We start from the raw sequence: 16,526 nt of genomic DNA, 5'->3' as shown, positions 1-16,526 counted from the left end.
ACTTGTGAGATAGACTTTATAAGTTTAATTTTATGTTCAATTAGAGTGTTTTTTTGTTCGTTCATTTTATTCAATTGAAAATCGGGAGTTAACATCATGCTTAAAAAATATTTTTTAAAAGGCAGAAGCAGAAAAGAGTATTATCAAGGGCAATGTGGGAATAAACAGCCAAAAGATGCACCATAAAGTGCCAGTAAATGGATACGAGAATACAGAGTGCAGAAAAAGGCATTTTTTCATTTGAGATCATATCCGCATCCTTACTATTTTCAATGATTATATCTTGTTCAATAAAAAATACTGGTTAGTACAGGTTTAATAAGGCAGGGGATAAGGGCTCACTTGTTTTGAGGCTGCTTTACCGGACTCAACTCTTCTTAACTGTACGTGACTTATGGGAAGATCCCTAGACACGGGTGTGGTGGAGTTGGGGGGGAACCGGTCCCTACCCGGAAAAAAAGGGGGTGGGCGCCAGTTATCGCTTGTCGCCTGAGCAGTGTACAGTTCTGCACGCAAACATCGTTTCTTGTTTTCAAGTTGAGGCGCAACGCGTGGTCCGGTAGTATTTTTACTAAAATATGTTTGAAATTTATAGGTAGTTATTTAATAAGTAATTATTAAACTCTACTATTTACGTAACTATAGATAAATTTAAATAGTAATAATAAACCTCATTTAAGCAATGGCTTCTACCGGGAAAAAGAGAAAAGTTATACATAGTGAAGGACGCGAAATTATAAACACTGTTGTAGAGAAGTGTGACAACGAAGCAAAAGAAGGTAAATTAGCTTTTCCTGTGAATCAAGCCACACGTCGTGAACCTTTAATACAGGTGTGAGTGAAGCGACGGTGAAGCGAATCAGAAAGGAAAACCAAGTAAGAAATGCTACAGATTCTACGAATAAATTATCAACACCTGGAAAAGATTGTTCTGCTTGGCGAAAACACACTACCATGACTGTAGATGATTTCGACAGATGCGTTATAAGAAATGCTATACATGACTTTTACGTACGCGAGAAGAAAGTTCCGACAGTCCCGAAATTGCTGCCAATAATTAAGAATAAAATAGATTTTCCATGGGGAGCAAGATCACTGCATCGCCTAATTAAAAGTACGGGTTTCAAGTGGAGGAAATGCAGATCCAAGAGAAAAATTCTCGTTGAGAGAGCAGATATTGTTACGTGGCGTAATGATTACCTACGCAAGATACGGCACTACCGCGAAGTTGGTACACAGATTGTTCATCTCGATGAAAGTTGGATTGACAACAATTTAACGTTTTCCAAGTGTTGGCAGCACGACGATGAATTTGGAATTGAGGCAAATTCAAGCGCAGGTAGGAGGCTTATTATGTTGCACGCAGGTAGCCAGAATGGGTTTATTCCTAATGCGTCACTTGTTTACGAAGCTGGAACTGTTACCGGAGACTACCACGGACAAATGAACAATGGACGAAAAAGTATTACCTAATCTTCCGCCAAATTCTGTCATTGTGATGGATAATGCACCGTACCACACAGTGCAAATAAACAAACCGCTGTCAAAGTATGCTACAAAAACCGATGTTATGACGTGGCTCGAGAAAAACGGTGTTGGATTCTGTGAGAGCATGCGTAAAGTTGATTTGTATAAGCTCGTAGAACTTCATAAACCCAAGGAAAAAACATACCAAATAGATGGTAAACTCAGGCATTTTGGTCATACTGTACTTAGGCTACCTCCTTACATTTGTGACCTTAACCCAATTGCACTGGCATGGGGGAAAATCAAGAGGCTAGTCAGAGAAAATAAAGTTACTGGTGACTTGTCACTTACGAAACTAAATGATCTGACAGAAGCTGCCATTTCGTCAGTGACTAAACAAGATTGGGAGGGATTTTGCAGGCACGTCCAACACATTGAAGAAGGATATTGGAAGAAGGATGGCATAATTCCGGACGTTATTGACAGTATCATTGTTAATTTGGGCACCGACGATAGCACTGATACTGAAAGTGACGAGTCATCATGCGATGAAGAGCCAAGTGATAGTGAATCTGACTCTGAACTGGCAAGGCCATTGTAAAAATTTAACATTAGTGGGAAGATGTATTTTTAAGTTACTATTTTAAGTTACATCGTTTTTTATTTTGCGTGACTATCAAGAAACACGAGTACATAAGCAAATTCCACCAAGACAAATTCGCAGCCTCCTACACAGCGACTCAGCTTGCCTCTGCCTATTTGTCTATGCAACTGGAGTCAAGTATAAATGGTGAGTTAACATACACTTATGTCATTTTTAATTGTAAGTTAAATCAATGAATGATTTTTTAAGTATGGATGATTTATGGTGAATGAAATGTCCGTTATATATTTCTAAAGGAGTGTGTCAGCAACTTGCCAACATCATTTATTTACAATAACTTTAGATTATTTAGGAAAGAAATCAATGTGAAGCCATACAATGTCATGTCATTATAAAAAATACGTATAAATATTGGTTTGTTATAAAAAATAAGGAAAAATGTTTACTATTTTTTTCCTCATTAACTACTTAACGAGCGTATAAAAAGAACAGCTTCTTTGGAACGCGCTAAGTTTTTAGACAATATGACGATTTTTTGACGAAATTGGTTTCAATAGCATGAAAATAGCAGTGCTCCATGGTTTTGTCAGCGCTCTTTTTAATCTTTTAGCAAAAAATTACAGTTTGTAACTTTGGTAGTAAATAATTGTTCAGGTTTTCTTCTATAACATTCGTGATTCGTGTTACTGGAAAATCTAACGTTATGTACAAGGCGAGTAAATGTTTTCGCTGTACGTAGTAGCGCATATTCCCTTGTCTGTCAGAGCTAGCCTCGGCAACCGAATTCCTTCCAGGGATCTTCCCATCAGACATGGATAGTACCTTTTGACATCTTCAATTTTTAACCAAGATTGGTGTAGCATTAACTTTTATCATGTTACTTTTATCTTAACAAATATAAGATTTTTTTTATTTCAAAATTATATTATATAAATTCACTAGTGATGATGCAATAACAAAACTGACAAACTTGAAAGAGTTGATTCTAACCTGATTTCTCATTAATATCCATATTGCTATTAACAAAATAGATTAAATTAATAATCTTTGATTCCTTGGGACTACTAAGTTTTGACTTAAATGACACCAATGTTTAATTGGACCATTGAACTGCCTGGGCATATAAATTACCACGAATCGCAGATGATAAAACTATACCCATGAGATACAAAGTTAATCAACTGTTAAACAAATATTCATAATTCTTTATACACAAAATATAACTTTATTGGTTGTTTATCATGAAAATATATTCAGTTCAGAAAATATAAATATATACCACTATTATATAATTTTTTCAGACTTAGCAAAACAACATATAGTTCTAAACCTCGATGTTACTTAAGTAATATTCAAATTAAAGAAAAATGCAAGTTGATTCAACCAATACATTCTAGCTGAGTAAAATCAAAAAAATAGAGAACTTTTTCCCAGTAAGCCTCCAAGTATATACACCTATCCCTCATTTAGCACATCTTCAGATTGCGCGAATCCATTTAACGCGATGTTAATTCTCCTGCCCCAATCTTGAATAGCACGTCTGTAAATTTCTGTTAGAGTGAAATCTCCACAGGCAAAAAAAAAACCTCGGGCATGACACCACGAAGTCTGCTTCAACTGCTGTAAACAACAGATGTGCCGTGGGATACAGTTAGCCATACGAGGGGGGAAGAGATGAGCACGCAGGTCTGACTACGCTATCGGCTGTTGTACAAACATCAGCTATGGCAAGTTAAATTACGGCTATGGAGTGTAAAGGACCAAATGACCTTTCATTGTGTGATTACTCAGTCTCTTGTCCATGGACGTGACGGCACCAATAAAACCGATATTCACCCGAATCGTTGCACTCAATTCTCGACCACAAGCTTCCCAGTACAGAGACAAGACCCCACATAGCGTGCCCGCCGCCGAGAGCGGGCCGGTGAGTGCTAGCAGGGGGAAGTCGAGCCTAGCTCCTCATGGGCCACGTCACGGCCCTGGGACAGAGTCGGTAGCCGGGTCCAGGTGGTGGCGCCCAAGGTATACACGTACGCCGACTCAAAACATTCCCTTCCCTTACAAAAAGATACTTTTGGGGTCTTTTGCCCGAGACCTGGAATAAACACTTCCACGTTGACGGGACAATGACTCACCTGCCTTCCTCGCAGCAGACACCAGGGCTGTACATATCTTGCTTGGGTCGCCAACCCCGTCTCCAGGGATCCACAGACCTCCCTGCAGGTCCTCTATGCTGATGAGAGGGCAGCGCTCTCTGGCTTGCTCCGGGCTCACCAGTTCACACTCTATGTCCCACGATCTGCACACAACTACCTGCCATCACCAACACCCTTTCCAAACTTTTATGGAGAAGAGATAAAACCTGCATTCTGAACCAATAAAAGTGATAACATTTTCCCTGTTGCACCCATTGTAAAAATATGTAGACACATGTGTTACATTCCTTAATAAATTAAAGATAAAATACATGTAAATACATTTTAGCCAAGTTGGTACTGTGGTAAGATTTTTTAAAAAATCTATTAGCTCAAACAAGACTTTAATGTCTTTTTCATAATAAATATAAAATGAAATTTTTATAATTTTTTTTTAGAACCCATATACATATTTTGTTTTGCTACAAAAAATCAGTTAAATTTATATGTATAAAATATAACATTATGTAATAAGAATTATATCATTTATAATAAATATATATTTCAATTTTATTTTATATTTCAACTTATTTTATTATTCATAATATATATTTTTATGTTTTAATAAATTAATAATTAACTATATAAATATCTATATTTAATACTGACACGAACTGTGAAGCCTTGCAGCGGTAGCCACTGACGTCGTGCGTGTGTGCCACCACCCCCCCTGCCCCCCTCAACCCCCCCCCCCCCGTCCTCCTTCCCCTGTCCCTGAGTGGCCTGAGAGAGGCTGCCACAAGGAGACGCGTGGAAAATGTGCCGCTATTCTGTATGCTTGGAGCGTCGGGTCGGCACGGGATGAAACGACACGTCACAACCACTCCAGTTGGTTCCAGAAAGACGACCAATCTGTATAAAAACATCATCAGATCCTTTCAAATAACCAAAAACATTATAACACTTTGTAATATACTGGATAGGGGTATCACCCCTATTGTAAACATAGAATTTTAGTACAGTTTTTTTTCTTCAAATTTTCGACCATCAGTACAGAACTCCATTTCCCCTTTGGCATCACATCTAATTTTGCTAATTTTCCCTTTCATTTACCTCAATGCATCTAATGTTTTTATTCACCTTGACATGAATTTCCTCAATTTCATTGTGCTTCTTGGATACTTCGGTCTTTCTATGTCCGAAATTTTCCAGTGAATGAAAAATTTTTCTTTGATTTTCCTGTACCTCCTGCCTGACATATTCAATGTTTTCCTTCAGAATACACAAATCCCTTTAACATGTATGTAAACCAGATTTTACCCTTGTAATTTGCAATTCACATTTTTTACCTTTTGTATACAAGTGTAAATGTTTTTGTTTGCATCTGTTTTCATAGTATCAATTTTATTTTCTACTCGTACCAGTTCCTGCTGTATCTGTGTGATTATTTCTGTTCTCCCCTGAGCAAATTCCTGTCTGATTACATGTTGGCTTTGTCCAAGGCTTAGTTTAACTTCTTTTTGCACATGTGTTCTTTGTGCAATTTGGTTTCCTAACTCTTGTCTTAATTCTGTTTGTCCCTATGACATTTCCTGTCTGTTTTGTTAAATTTTATTCCTAATCCCTCTATATTTTGTTTTCGATCCTGTATCATTTCATCATTTCTTATATTGAAATATGTATTTGCATCATTTGGTCTGACAAACACCCCACCCCCCCCCCCCTCCACCAATTAACTCAAATCTATTACTTGTCTCAGGATGTTGCATGCTTCCAGATATTGCTTGATGACATGAAATATCCTGACCTTCCAACAACTCCACATTCATGTTAGCCTGGTCTCATAAATTTTCCAAGCCTTCTGTGAAACCCATAAAATCCTCCCCTTCAGTAGTAGTGCTCATTTTGAATTTTTAAGAAAAAAAAAAACCAAAATCAAATTATTTTTCCAAAACCCCATAACCTAACCACACTTTCCAAAATACCAGAAAATAGTTTTAATACAAAATATAGACCAATTACTATTTTTTGTCCTTTAACTTGGTTTTTTTTTTTTGTTGTTTATCCCTTGATGCGGTCATTCCTGAAGTTCTGCTTCTGGTCATTGTTTGAAGTTCAAAACATCCCACGATGTCCCCCGAAGCGATGCTCCACGACGTTCTACATTGCTGGACACTGCTGATCCCTGGAAGTCCTGCGATGTGATGTTATCAGACGTCCCACGCCATCACACAATGTAAAAGTCTGGTGAACTGCATACAACTGGATCAACTGGGTCTCGTCGATCTCGCCAACACAGACATCCTGCAGACACGTGATGAACGTTCCAACAGACTACTTCCTCACTTAACTAGGAAGTAAACAATGATTGTGATGATGTTGCAACATTTCTCCAACAGTTCAATTTTCTTAATTTCTTGAATTCAACGAGTTTTTTGATCTCTGAGTGTGTAGAAGTCTGTACCAGCTACACTTTAGCTTCCAATTGTTAAATTCCAGGTTAGCCTAGCTAAACAAACACAAATAGTAAAAAAAATTAAATCACTGGAAAGTTTATAATGTTTATATATGATGACTTTGAAGTTTTGTTCTTAAGTTCGTCTTGTTACCAAAATTGAGGATGAATTATTCTATTAAGAGAAAAGTTGATGTACAAAGTGTGGCTATTAAATAACAAGACTGACACTGTAAAAATTTAATGTTGATTTCATCTATATGTACTCACTCATTGTCACCTTTAATATACACCCCTCCTCTATCCCTATCTTACTTTGTTGGAAACAGTGCTGGGAGTCTTCTTCGGTCAGCTCCTTCACGACACGTACCGTTTTTTCTTTCACAGCTTCAACAAACTGAGATATTATTCCTTTTAATGCAGATGTCACCTGAGGAAACAGATAGAAGTCGCACGGTGCAAGATCCCGGCGAATAAGGCCGATAGTCTAACACTGGGATGCTGGACTGGCTAGAAACCTCCTGACTGCCAGTGCACTGTCTTGGTGGAGAACCCATGACTACTTGTCCTTCCACAATTCAGGTCTTCTTCCCTTATTCTTTCACAGAGTTCAGCAAGAACGTGTAGTAGTAATATAGAAACCGAGTGAAGGTACATAATCCATGAATATGAACCAAAAAAAATCATCATTGCTTTGAATTTTGATTGGTTCATTCGAGAATTTTTGGCTCTCAGTGAACTTGGGCTCTTCCAGTGCATGGATTGCCGATTCGTTTCAGGGTCGTAAGTAAAAAACCACGATTTGTCACATGTTATTATCCTTTCCAATAAGTTTGGGTCATTTCCAATGGCATTCAAAGTGTCAGAAAAACATTTTTGCGAGCTTCTTGTTGTTCAAACATGAGAAATTTAGGCACCAATTTATCACACACTTTTTGCATGTTGAAACTGATATGTAAAATTTTCCGTACGGATTCTTTGTCACTTCTTACAGTCACAGCAATCTCACGAATACTGAACCGATGTTCAGATTGAACCAGATTACCAATTTTTTAATTTAAATATTGTCATCTATTTTTGACGTGGAAGGGCGACCCGGGCGTTAATCATATTCAACATCTTCACAACCATCTTGAAAATGCTTAAACCACGCGATAAAAATTCATTGCATACACTTCCTTCAATAAATTGTAAGTTTCAGTAGTGTTTTTTCCAAGTTTCATGTTAAATTTCACAACAATACATTGCTCTAATGTCACACTTGAAATTTTTTCGGCGAAACACAAAAACAACCTCTGATGCAGATGAAGACTACGGCTATAGTGATTTTTTTACAGAAGTTAGAGGCACTGCATTCCATAAATAAAGCTTCACGCTACACGCTGTCGGTTGTTGGCATCTGGCGCATGCGTCTTTCTTCTGTAGCAGCGACAGTCTCGTTATTTAATAACCACACCTCGTATAGCTGTCTTTACAATAAAAGAGTTGTTTAGGGCAATCTTTTGTTTTATTATTACGTCAAGGAAAAAATGCAGATCATAGCTTACACAACTGGTCCAGACGATCTATCGCATATTCACTATAGCTCATTACTCGATTACAAAAAAAATTAAAGTCCCTTTGTTTTCTGTTGAACGAAGGTACAAATCCCGCGGATACGTCCTGGGAGGGTGACAACAGTCATTTACTGACGCCTGGGATCGAATTTATAATTAAAAGTCCAAACCCTGGCCCTGACCAGCGGGTGTGAAATTATCTCTTCACGATTTCTGCCTTCGACGCGACCGTACACAGCGACAACAGAGCGACAACTTGTTGAACAAGAACGTTGTCTTCCCTTACAGAGGTGGAAACAAAGGGAAGGCAGCCCCATGTCAACTAACCAAACACAATTAAAAACCAGAAATATGACCATATATGGAATAATGATGATGCCGGAATTTTTCTCTGAAAGACTGGAACGACACATCACACAACCTCAAGGTTCATTCTGATTGGCTGGCGAGGTAGTGCCCAGAGATAGCCTACGTGCTGGGTTTTCCCAACAACGCACTAACTTGAGGCGTTAAAAATAAACAAACTGGCCCGTGTCTTCCTTTTCTTTTTAAACTTTCTTGAATGTCATCGCCTCACTAATTGTAAAAACGTAATTAATACACATTAATTTTAACTAAGCAAAATAGATAAAATAAAATAATAAAACAAACTACCTTCAATTATAAGAAACCTAGCCAAAATTGACTGATTTAATTTAATATTTAAGCACGACAAATTACCTTAAATGCCTATGCATAATAGAAGAAACATGAGTATACATTAATTATAAAACATGAAACCATCAGCAACATAAAACGTTATCAGTTAGTGTTATTAGTATATGAAAAATATTAATTTTAGCTTAAAAATGTAAAACGTTTTTCCTAATTTTAAAACCTAACTATAATTCTGTTTAACAAAATGGTACTGTTGATTTCTCAAGGCTAGCCGAACAACAGAAGTACCGAACAACAGAAGTACCGAACACGTCGCATATAAATGTCTCACCGCTGAAAATGTGACATTTCCCCCTACACCGGAATTATTGTCTGCCTTTTTGAGGTTATACTTCTTTAGGCACGTTGAGGGTGAAATTTTAGTATGCACCAGAAATGCAATGAAATAAGCACACATTACACAACGGAAATTTGATAGGTTGAAAGTCCAATACACATGCATGTTTCGCAAACATCGGGGGATGAACGAAGCGTATTGGTGTGCCAAAGTAAACTTTATGGTAGTGACACTATCCTGGAATACATTTTGTAAACTTGTATAGTCATAACAAAAAAAACAGTAACATTAAAAATATTTATGATTTATTGGGCAGGGAAATTGTTCCGCTGTTGAATCAGCAAAAAAATATGTGTACGACACTACCATGAAATCTGTCAAACAAGGAACTGGAGGGATTTTCTTCTTGGACGCTCGGATGGAACTGGAAAAACCTTTTTTTGATCACATTGATTTTGGCAACAATTCGCTCGCAGAATGAAATTGCACTTGCACTTGCTTCATCAGGAATTGCAGCTGCATTATTGGAAGATGGTCAAATGGCACATTCAGCACTCAAGTTGCCATTGAATATGCAAATCAATCAAACTTCAACGGGCAACCTTTCGAGTAACTGTGTGATGGCCAAACTTTTACAGCAATGCAAATTGATTGTTTGGGATGAATGTACTAAAAGTTCATAAAAAGTCTTTGGAGGCATTAGACTGAATGATGCAAGATCTATAAAACAATCATACCCAATTTGGTGGTGCATTAATTATTTTGGTAAGTGATTTTCGCCAAACATTGCCAGTAATTTCACGGTCAACGTCAGTCGATGAACTTAATGTATTTTTAAAGTCTCTTGGTTTGTGGAAAAACATAAAAACAAAAAAAAAAAATATGAACATGAGTGTTGAGTTGCAGAATGACCAAACTGGAAAAGTATTTTAAATACAATTGCTGGACATTGGTAGTGGCAAAATCCCCATTGACATTTCGACTGGCTGCATTACATTACCCGCTAATTTTTTCCAATTCACCCAATTAAAAACCGAACTCATCCGAAAGGTATTCCCAAACATTGCTCAAAATTACAAAAATCATGATTGGTTGAGTGAACGTGCTATATTGCCTCCAAAAAAACATTGATGTTGAACTGAATTTCAAGATTCAAAATGGAGATTTTATGACGTACAAATTGGTGGATTCTGTTACTAGCCAAGATGATGTTGCAAACTATCCAACTGTATTTTTAAACTCGCTGGAATTGCCCAGATTGCCGCCTCACAATCTCCAATTGAAAGTCGTATCAGTAATCATAATATTGAAATTTCAACCAACAACGTATTTTTAATGGCATCCGGCTTGCCGTAAATAAACCTGATGAACAACATCTTCGAAGCAACAATTCTTAAAGAAAAGCACAAAGGAAAAGACGTTTTGATACCACGAATCCCAATAATTCTGACCAACATGCCATTCCACTTTAAATGCTTGCAATTTCCAGTTTGGTTGCATTTTCAAAACTATAAACAAATCACATGGCCAGTAATTGAATGTTTGTGGCATTTAACTTGAAAACCCATGCTTCTTGCACGATCAAGTGAATGTCGCCTGTTCATGTCGTAAAACCATTGACATAATAAACCTTATCATCAGAAACTAAGGCTTTATTAAGCACAAAACATGACTTAGATTGTTACATGAATTAATACATAGATTTGAATAAGAGGTAATATTGAAGGTTAAACAATGTTCATGCAAAGAGGTTGCTAAGAGGTTGCTACGAGGTTAAAACCAATATCACCACATTCGCCCCCTCTTCATTTAAGGACATAGTCCTTGAGATATTCAGAAGGTCTAGTGTTGCGGGAAGATCTCCGGAGTGGAGGTTGAGGTCTGGGAGGAGATCTGGGTGGAGTCCGAATTGGGTTCACTTGAGGTAGGTCTTGATCATTCATGTTCTTCGCAGGTGAATCTTCTGGAGTGAGGTTCAGCTGAGTGTCTTCAGATGCTTCAGTGTGTTGATTAGGATCATCAGCGAGGTTTGGAAAATTCACGTCTTCTAAGTTAGATTCATTGTTGACAATATCCCCTGCAGGAGCGAGATGCCTGAGGTTGACTGTTGTCTCCTTACCATCTGGAAGTTGAACCAGAGCATAGTCAGGGTTCGCCTCAAGCAGAGTTACTTCTTGCACCAGGGGGTCATATTTACTCTGACGGACGTGATTCTTCATTAGAATTTTCCCTGGTGTAGTAAGCCACGAAGGAAGAGTAACTCCAGAACTGGCCCTTCTCTTATGGTAGAACATACGTTCGTGGGGTGTAGCGTTAGTAGCAGTACAGAGCAGTGTGCGGATGGAGTGCAACGCTTCAGGTAACACCTTCTCCCACTGCGTTATCACGAGTCCCTTCGTTTTCAGCGCCAGCGATACAGTTCTCCATATTATCCCATTGTAACGTTCTACTTGGCCATTTCCACACGGATTGTATGGTGTAGTACGACTAGTAGCATCTCCATTGGAATGTAGGAATGATTGAAGTTCTCTGGATATAAAGGATGTGCCTCTGTCTGTGTGAAAGTATGAAGGATATCCGAAGAGTGTAAAGATCTGATTAAGTGCTTGAATGACGGTTGTGGAGGATAGGTCGTTGCAAGGGATGGCAAAAGGGAACCTGGAGTACTCGTCGACTACCGTTAACAGATATTTCCGAGGAGTGTTGGATGGTAATGGTCCCTTAAAATCAACGCTGAGCCGTTCGAAGGGTGCGGTGGCCTTGATGAGGGTGCTCCGCTTGTTGTGAAAGCGAGGTTTGATTTCGGAGCATGTTCTGCAGGAAGACGTGACTCGGCGTATCTCGTCGATGGAGTAGGGAAGGTTCTGATTCTTCACCCAGTGAGCCATCCGGGTGATCCCTGGGTGACACAAAGCCTTGTGGTAGTGGACAAGTCTGTCGAAGGTATGGAGCGAGCCGCAAGTCCTAGAGAGAGCGTCAGCCGCCACGTTCTCCTTCCCCGGTCTGTAGATGATGTCATAGTTGTAAGGAGCAAGTTCTAACCGCCATCTTGTAAATTTTTCGTTCTTGATTTTCCCAGGATGCCGAATGTTAAACATGTAAGAAATAGACTTCTGGTCGGTTATAAGTTGAAACTTTCTTCCTATCAAGTAATGCCTCCACTTCCGAAGGGCTTCAATGATCGCATAAGCTTCCTTCTCGACAGCTGAATGGTGTTGTTCGCTCTTAGTGAGGGTTCTCGAGAAGAAGGCTACTGGTCTCTTGTTTTGAGTCAGAGTGGCGGCGATGGCGACGTCAGAGGCATCTGTTTCGACGCAGAATGGGATGTCTTCCTCTACGTTAACGACGAAGGATTTAACTATGCAGTTCCGTAAATTGTTGAAGTCTTGGATTAGTTCAGGGGCCATAGGAAATACTTTACAGTTCACTAATCTACGTATTTTATCTGAAAATTTTGGAATCCATTTAGAATAATAAGCGAACATCCCTAGTGCTCGTTGCAAGGATGCTTTGTTTCTAGGGATAGGGAAATCAATCAGTGGCTTAAGTCTGTCGGGATCTGGTTTGAGTATATTGTTTTCGATGAGATAACCGAGGAGCTTAAGAGACTTCAAATTGAAATGGGATTTTTCTTGATTAATGGTTAAATTATATTTCTTGCAGACGTCTAAAAATTTTCGTAGATTGGAGTCGTGTTCAGATTGGTCTTTTCCGCTCACCGTCACATCGTCCAAGTAGATGCCAACTCCTTGTAGTCTTTCTTTGGTCTTGATCTCGTCCATCTTCCTCTGGAACGCAGACACTCCATTGGTGACGCCCATTGGTATACGTTTGAATTGCCAGAGTTTTCCTGCTGCCTCGAAGGCGGTGTACGGCCTGTCTTCAACCCTTATTGGTATTTGATAATATGCGCTCTTGAGATATATTGTGCTGTGGATATTATATTTAGCTACATCGGAAACTATTTTCTCTATGGAAGGGATTGGGTAAGCGTCTAACATCGTGTATCGGTTTATAGTCTGAGAATAGTCGACGACCATACGTTTTCGATGTGTTCCACTCACGACTAGTACCTGCGCCCTCCAGGGTGAGTTACTTTCTTCAATGACACCGTCAGAGAGAAGTTTTTCTATGTGGGATTGAATGTATTTTTCGTCTTCGTTTGAGTGTCGTCTGGACTTGATCGCGATAGGTCTACAATTTGGTGTTAAGTGTTCGAAGAGGGTGGCCGGACCGACTTTGGCACATGCTAAGCTACTGATTTGCAGTTCAGGTTTATTACCACCAAAAACTATCGACAGAGTGGAATGCTGCTTAAATATATCGTGCCCTAATATAACATCTGTGCAACAGTTGTTTAGAACGTTAAGCTTTGTTTTTCTGTATATATTGTCCGAGATTTGTAAATCTACGGAACAATAAGCTTTTATAGGCATGGCCAAAGAGGACGATGCCATAGCTACTTCAGATGACGTAGGATATTGTTTTAATTTATGTTTGGAGACAAAACCATCATTTATGTAACTCTCCAAACTCCCCGTGTCTATTAGCCCTTCAGCTGGAAAACCATTTACTTTCAGTTTGACAATGGTTTTGGAAAGGCTAGTTGGAGAAGCAGCTGATGTTTTGGAAGATGTTGGTTTGGTCTTACGATTACGATTAGATTGGTTAGTAGGGAAAACCAGAGACTTAGCAGGAAGGCAAGCAATAGTTGAGAAGTCATCTGTGTCTTGAGGAGAGTCAGGTAAGGCGGCAGTACGATCTTTGGGCTTAATTGACCTACAGACTTTTGCATAATGGCCTTTCTTACCACAGAGTTTGCATGTAGCTTCTCGCGCTGGACAGGAAGAACGAGGATGACGAGGGAACCCACAGAAGAAACATTTCTGACTACTGCTGGCTGCGGTTACAGGAGAATTTGGTTGCTGAACCGGCTCAGTTGAGGCTAAAGGTGTCTGGCTAGGAATATAGGATTCAGAAATTATATGAGCTGATTCTAATGATCGTGCTTTTGCAAATGCTTCATCCAGGCTAAGAGTTGCGTTTTCTAACAAACGTTGTCGGATACTGTTCGATGAGAGACCTTTTATAAATGCATCTCTAATGTATTCATCCCTATAAGCTGCTGCTTTAACATCTTTGAACTCGCAGTCAGAGCTAAGGAGACGCAAAGATTGTAAGAATTGATTTACACTTTCATCAGGTTGCTGGTGTCGGCTCATTAGTTTATGCCTTGAAAATATTTCATTCTTAGGTTTAATAAAGAGTGAATCTAGCTTTTCGATTGCAGACGCATAAGAAGTACATTCGCTAATAAGTTCGTATATACTGTGACTCACGTGATTGTAGAGTAGTAACAGCTTATCAGATTCAGAAGCCTTGATTGAAGCTGTGAAGACTTCGAATGTTTTCTTCCAGTGATTCCATTGTGAGGAGCTTTTCCCAGTTGTGTGATCTGCTTCAAATCTCTTGGGCTTGAAATACTTGTCCATTGTTTGTATTAAATGTTTCTTGGTAAAATGTGCTTAATAAATTGACATAATAAACCTTATCATCAGAAACTAAGGCTTTATTAAGCACAAAACATGACTTAGATTGTTACATGAATTAATACATAGATTTGAATAAGTGGTAATATTGAAGGTTAAACAATGTTTATGCAAAGAGGTTGCTAAGAGGTTAAAACCAATATCACCACAACCATCAGCTTTGTTTGTTTACGCGCCTGACAACAAAACAAAAAATGTTGTTTATCATAAAGCATTGCAGTGAACGAAATGGTGATGTCACAGTACACTAATCTAATCAAAGCATTTCTTTGTTTTGATTGTTTACTTGAAATTCTGACTTATTTCAATTGTGACTTACATTTTGAAACAAAACCACGTGGTTCCAAGATGATCACATTACAGGCACATCACACATTTCCAGCATTTTAGCTGTGTAATGCTGTACCAAAGTCGAGTGACACATCTTTCTTCAACTTACATTTGTAATAACAGTTATTAATGTAAAATCATGAAACTCACCATACTCATCAGAATTTTACATACATTTCAAAAATCACTCGTAAAATGTAATTAAATGCCCAGAAGTACGTGCAATTTATATTAGAAGCTGAAAAAATGAATTACCAAAAATTGTAAACATCAGTTCTGTAATCCTATTATCACTTTTTTCTATTGATCTTTAAAATCTCGAGCTTTATACCATTAGAAAGAGCACAAAATTTGTTACAAAATGGTGAAATAAAATTTGTGGATATTTACCTTCTCTCCCTCATCCCACCTAAAGAAATGTTTTAGTTGATAGAATTTTTGTTAATTATACATACATACAGTACATAAGTTTTTATAAATAAACTAAAATTACATCCTGCAAGCTGTGCTCATGAAAATTGCATTTTTTTTGCAATACCGGTGTCACTTGATGATGTACATATCTGAAGTAGGCCTAAGTTCTTTATCAATGTGATCTATGGAGAAGCTGATTCCATTTTGACCATTTTGATGTAATTTTTCTCTCACTCATGGATGCCAGTTTATAATGCACCTTTCCAACCTGAGTCTCAAGTTCCAGAACATCAACAGTGCAAAGAATGTTGACTAATGGCACCCAGCATGAATCTTGCTGGCCATAATTATGTTCTGGCCAGTAAAATACCTTAGCTGGCTTGTGAGGATGCATAAAGTTAATCATTGTGCATCTTCATCTTTTTTTTGCAAGCAGGAACCCACACAATATAACATTTATCATCATAAACTGAACACACTTACAAATTGTTTTTAATTTTGAAGCTCTCCATTTTTTCAGTCAAAAAGTATTCTAAAGAAAAATTCTCACCAGAGCTAATTCACTTAGCTGCTACTGTAGTTTCAGATAGTGGGATGAAATAGTACAAGGACCTTGTTCCAGACACAGTTGCGAACTCTGAGAAACACTTTTCTTCCACTGCTTGAACATCGTCTTCTTTGATGAGCTGAAACTTAATTTTAGTCAAGTATTCATTGTAAAATTGAAACATCTGTTCAGTTGTCAAAATTTGATCTTTATACTGTCTTTGCAAGCTCACTCTAAATACTGTCCTTTCAACACAGCCTCCAACACCATCATAAGCTGTTTCACCATGACTTGTTGCATGAAAGGTCCAAGAAGCTTTTGAATCAAAATCTTCCAAGTGATAGCAGAGGTTGACCCAACTTTTAAAATTCTTGTATTGTGCTGTACTACCGTGTGTGATATACTACTCTACTTGATTAATGTTAAGGAATTCTACATGAATTAGTAAGCTCAATCTTCTCTGAACCACATATAC

At 38.2% G+C, this 16,526-nt stretch overlaps 1 protein-coding gene across 2 annotated transcripts in view; it reads right to left on the bottom strand.

Moving 5' to 3' along the window:
• Window positions 1-16,526, bottom strand: part of LOC134533654 (pyruvate dehydrogenase phosphatase regulatory subunit, mitochondrial) — a 194,173-nt gene that overhangs the window by 125,780 nt on the left and 51,867 nt on the right. For both annotated transcript variants that reach the window (XM_063371192.1, XM_063371193.1), the window contains exon 3: window positions 4,207-4,370. In XM_063371192.1, the coding sequence (XP_063227262.1) occupies window positions 4,207-4,370 (164 nt within the window). The remainder of the gene's footprint in view (window positions 1-4,206; window positions 4,371-16,526) is intronic.

The sequence above is a fragment of the Bacillus rossius genome, chromosome 7 (assembly GCF_032445375.1).
Source record: "Bacillus rossius redtenbacheri isolate Brsri chromosome 7, Brsri_v3, whole genome shotgun sequence".
NCBI classification, from domain to species: Eukaryota; Metazoa; Arthropoda; class Insecta; order Phasmatodea; family Bacillidae; genus Bacillus; species Bacillus rossius.
The sequence above is the reverse complement of the archived record's forward strand: the minus strand, read 5'-3'. Positions and strand labels throughout refer to the sequence as shown.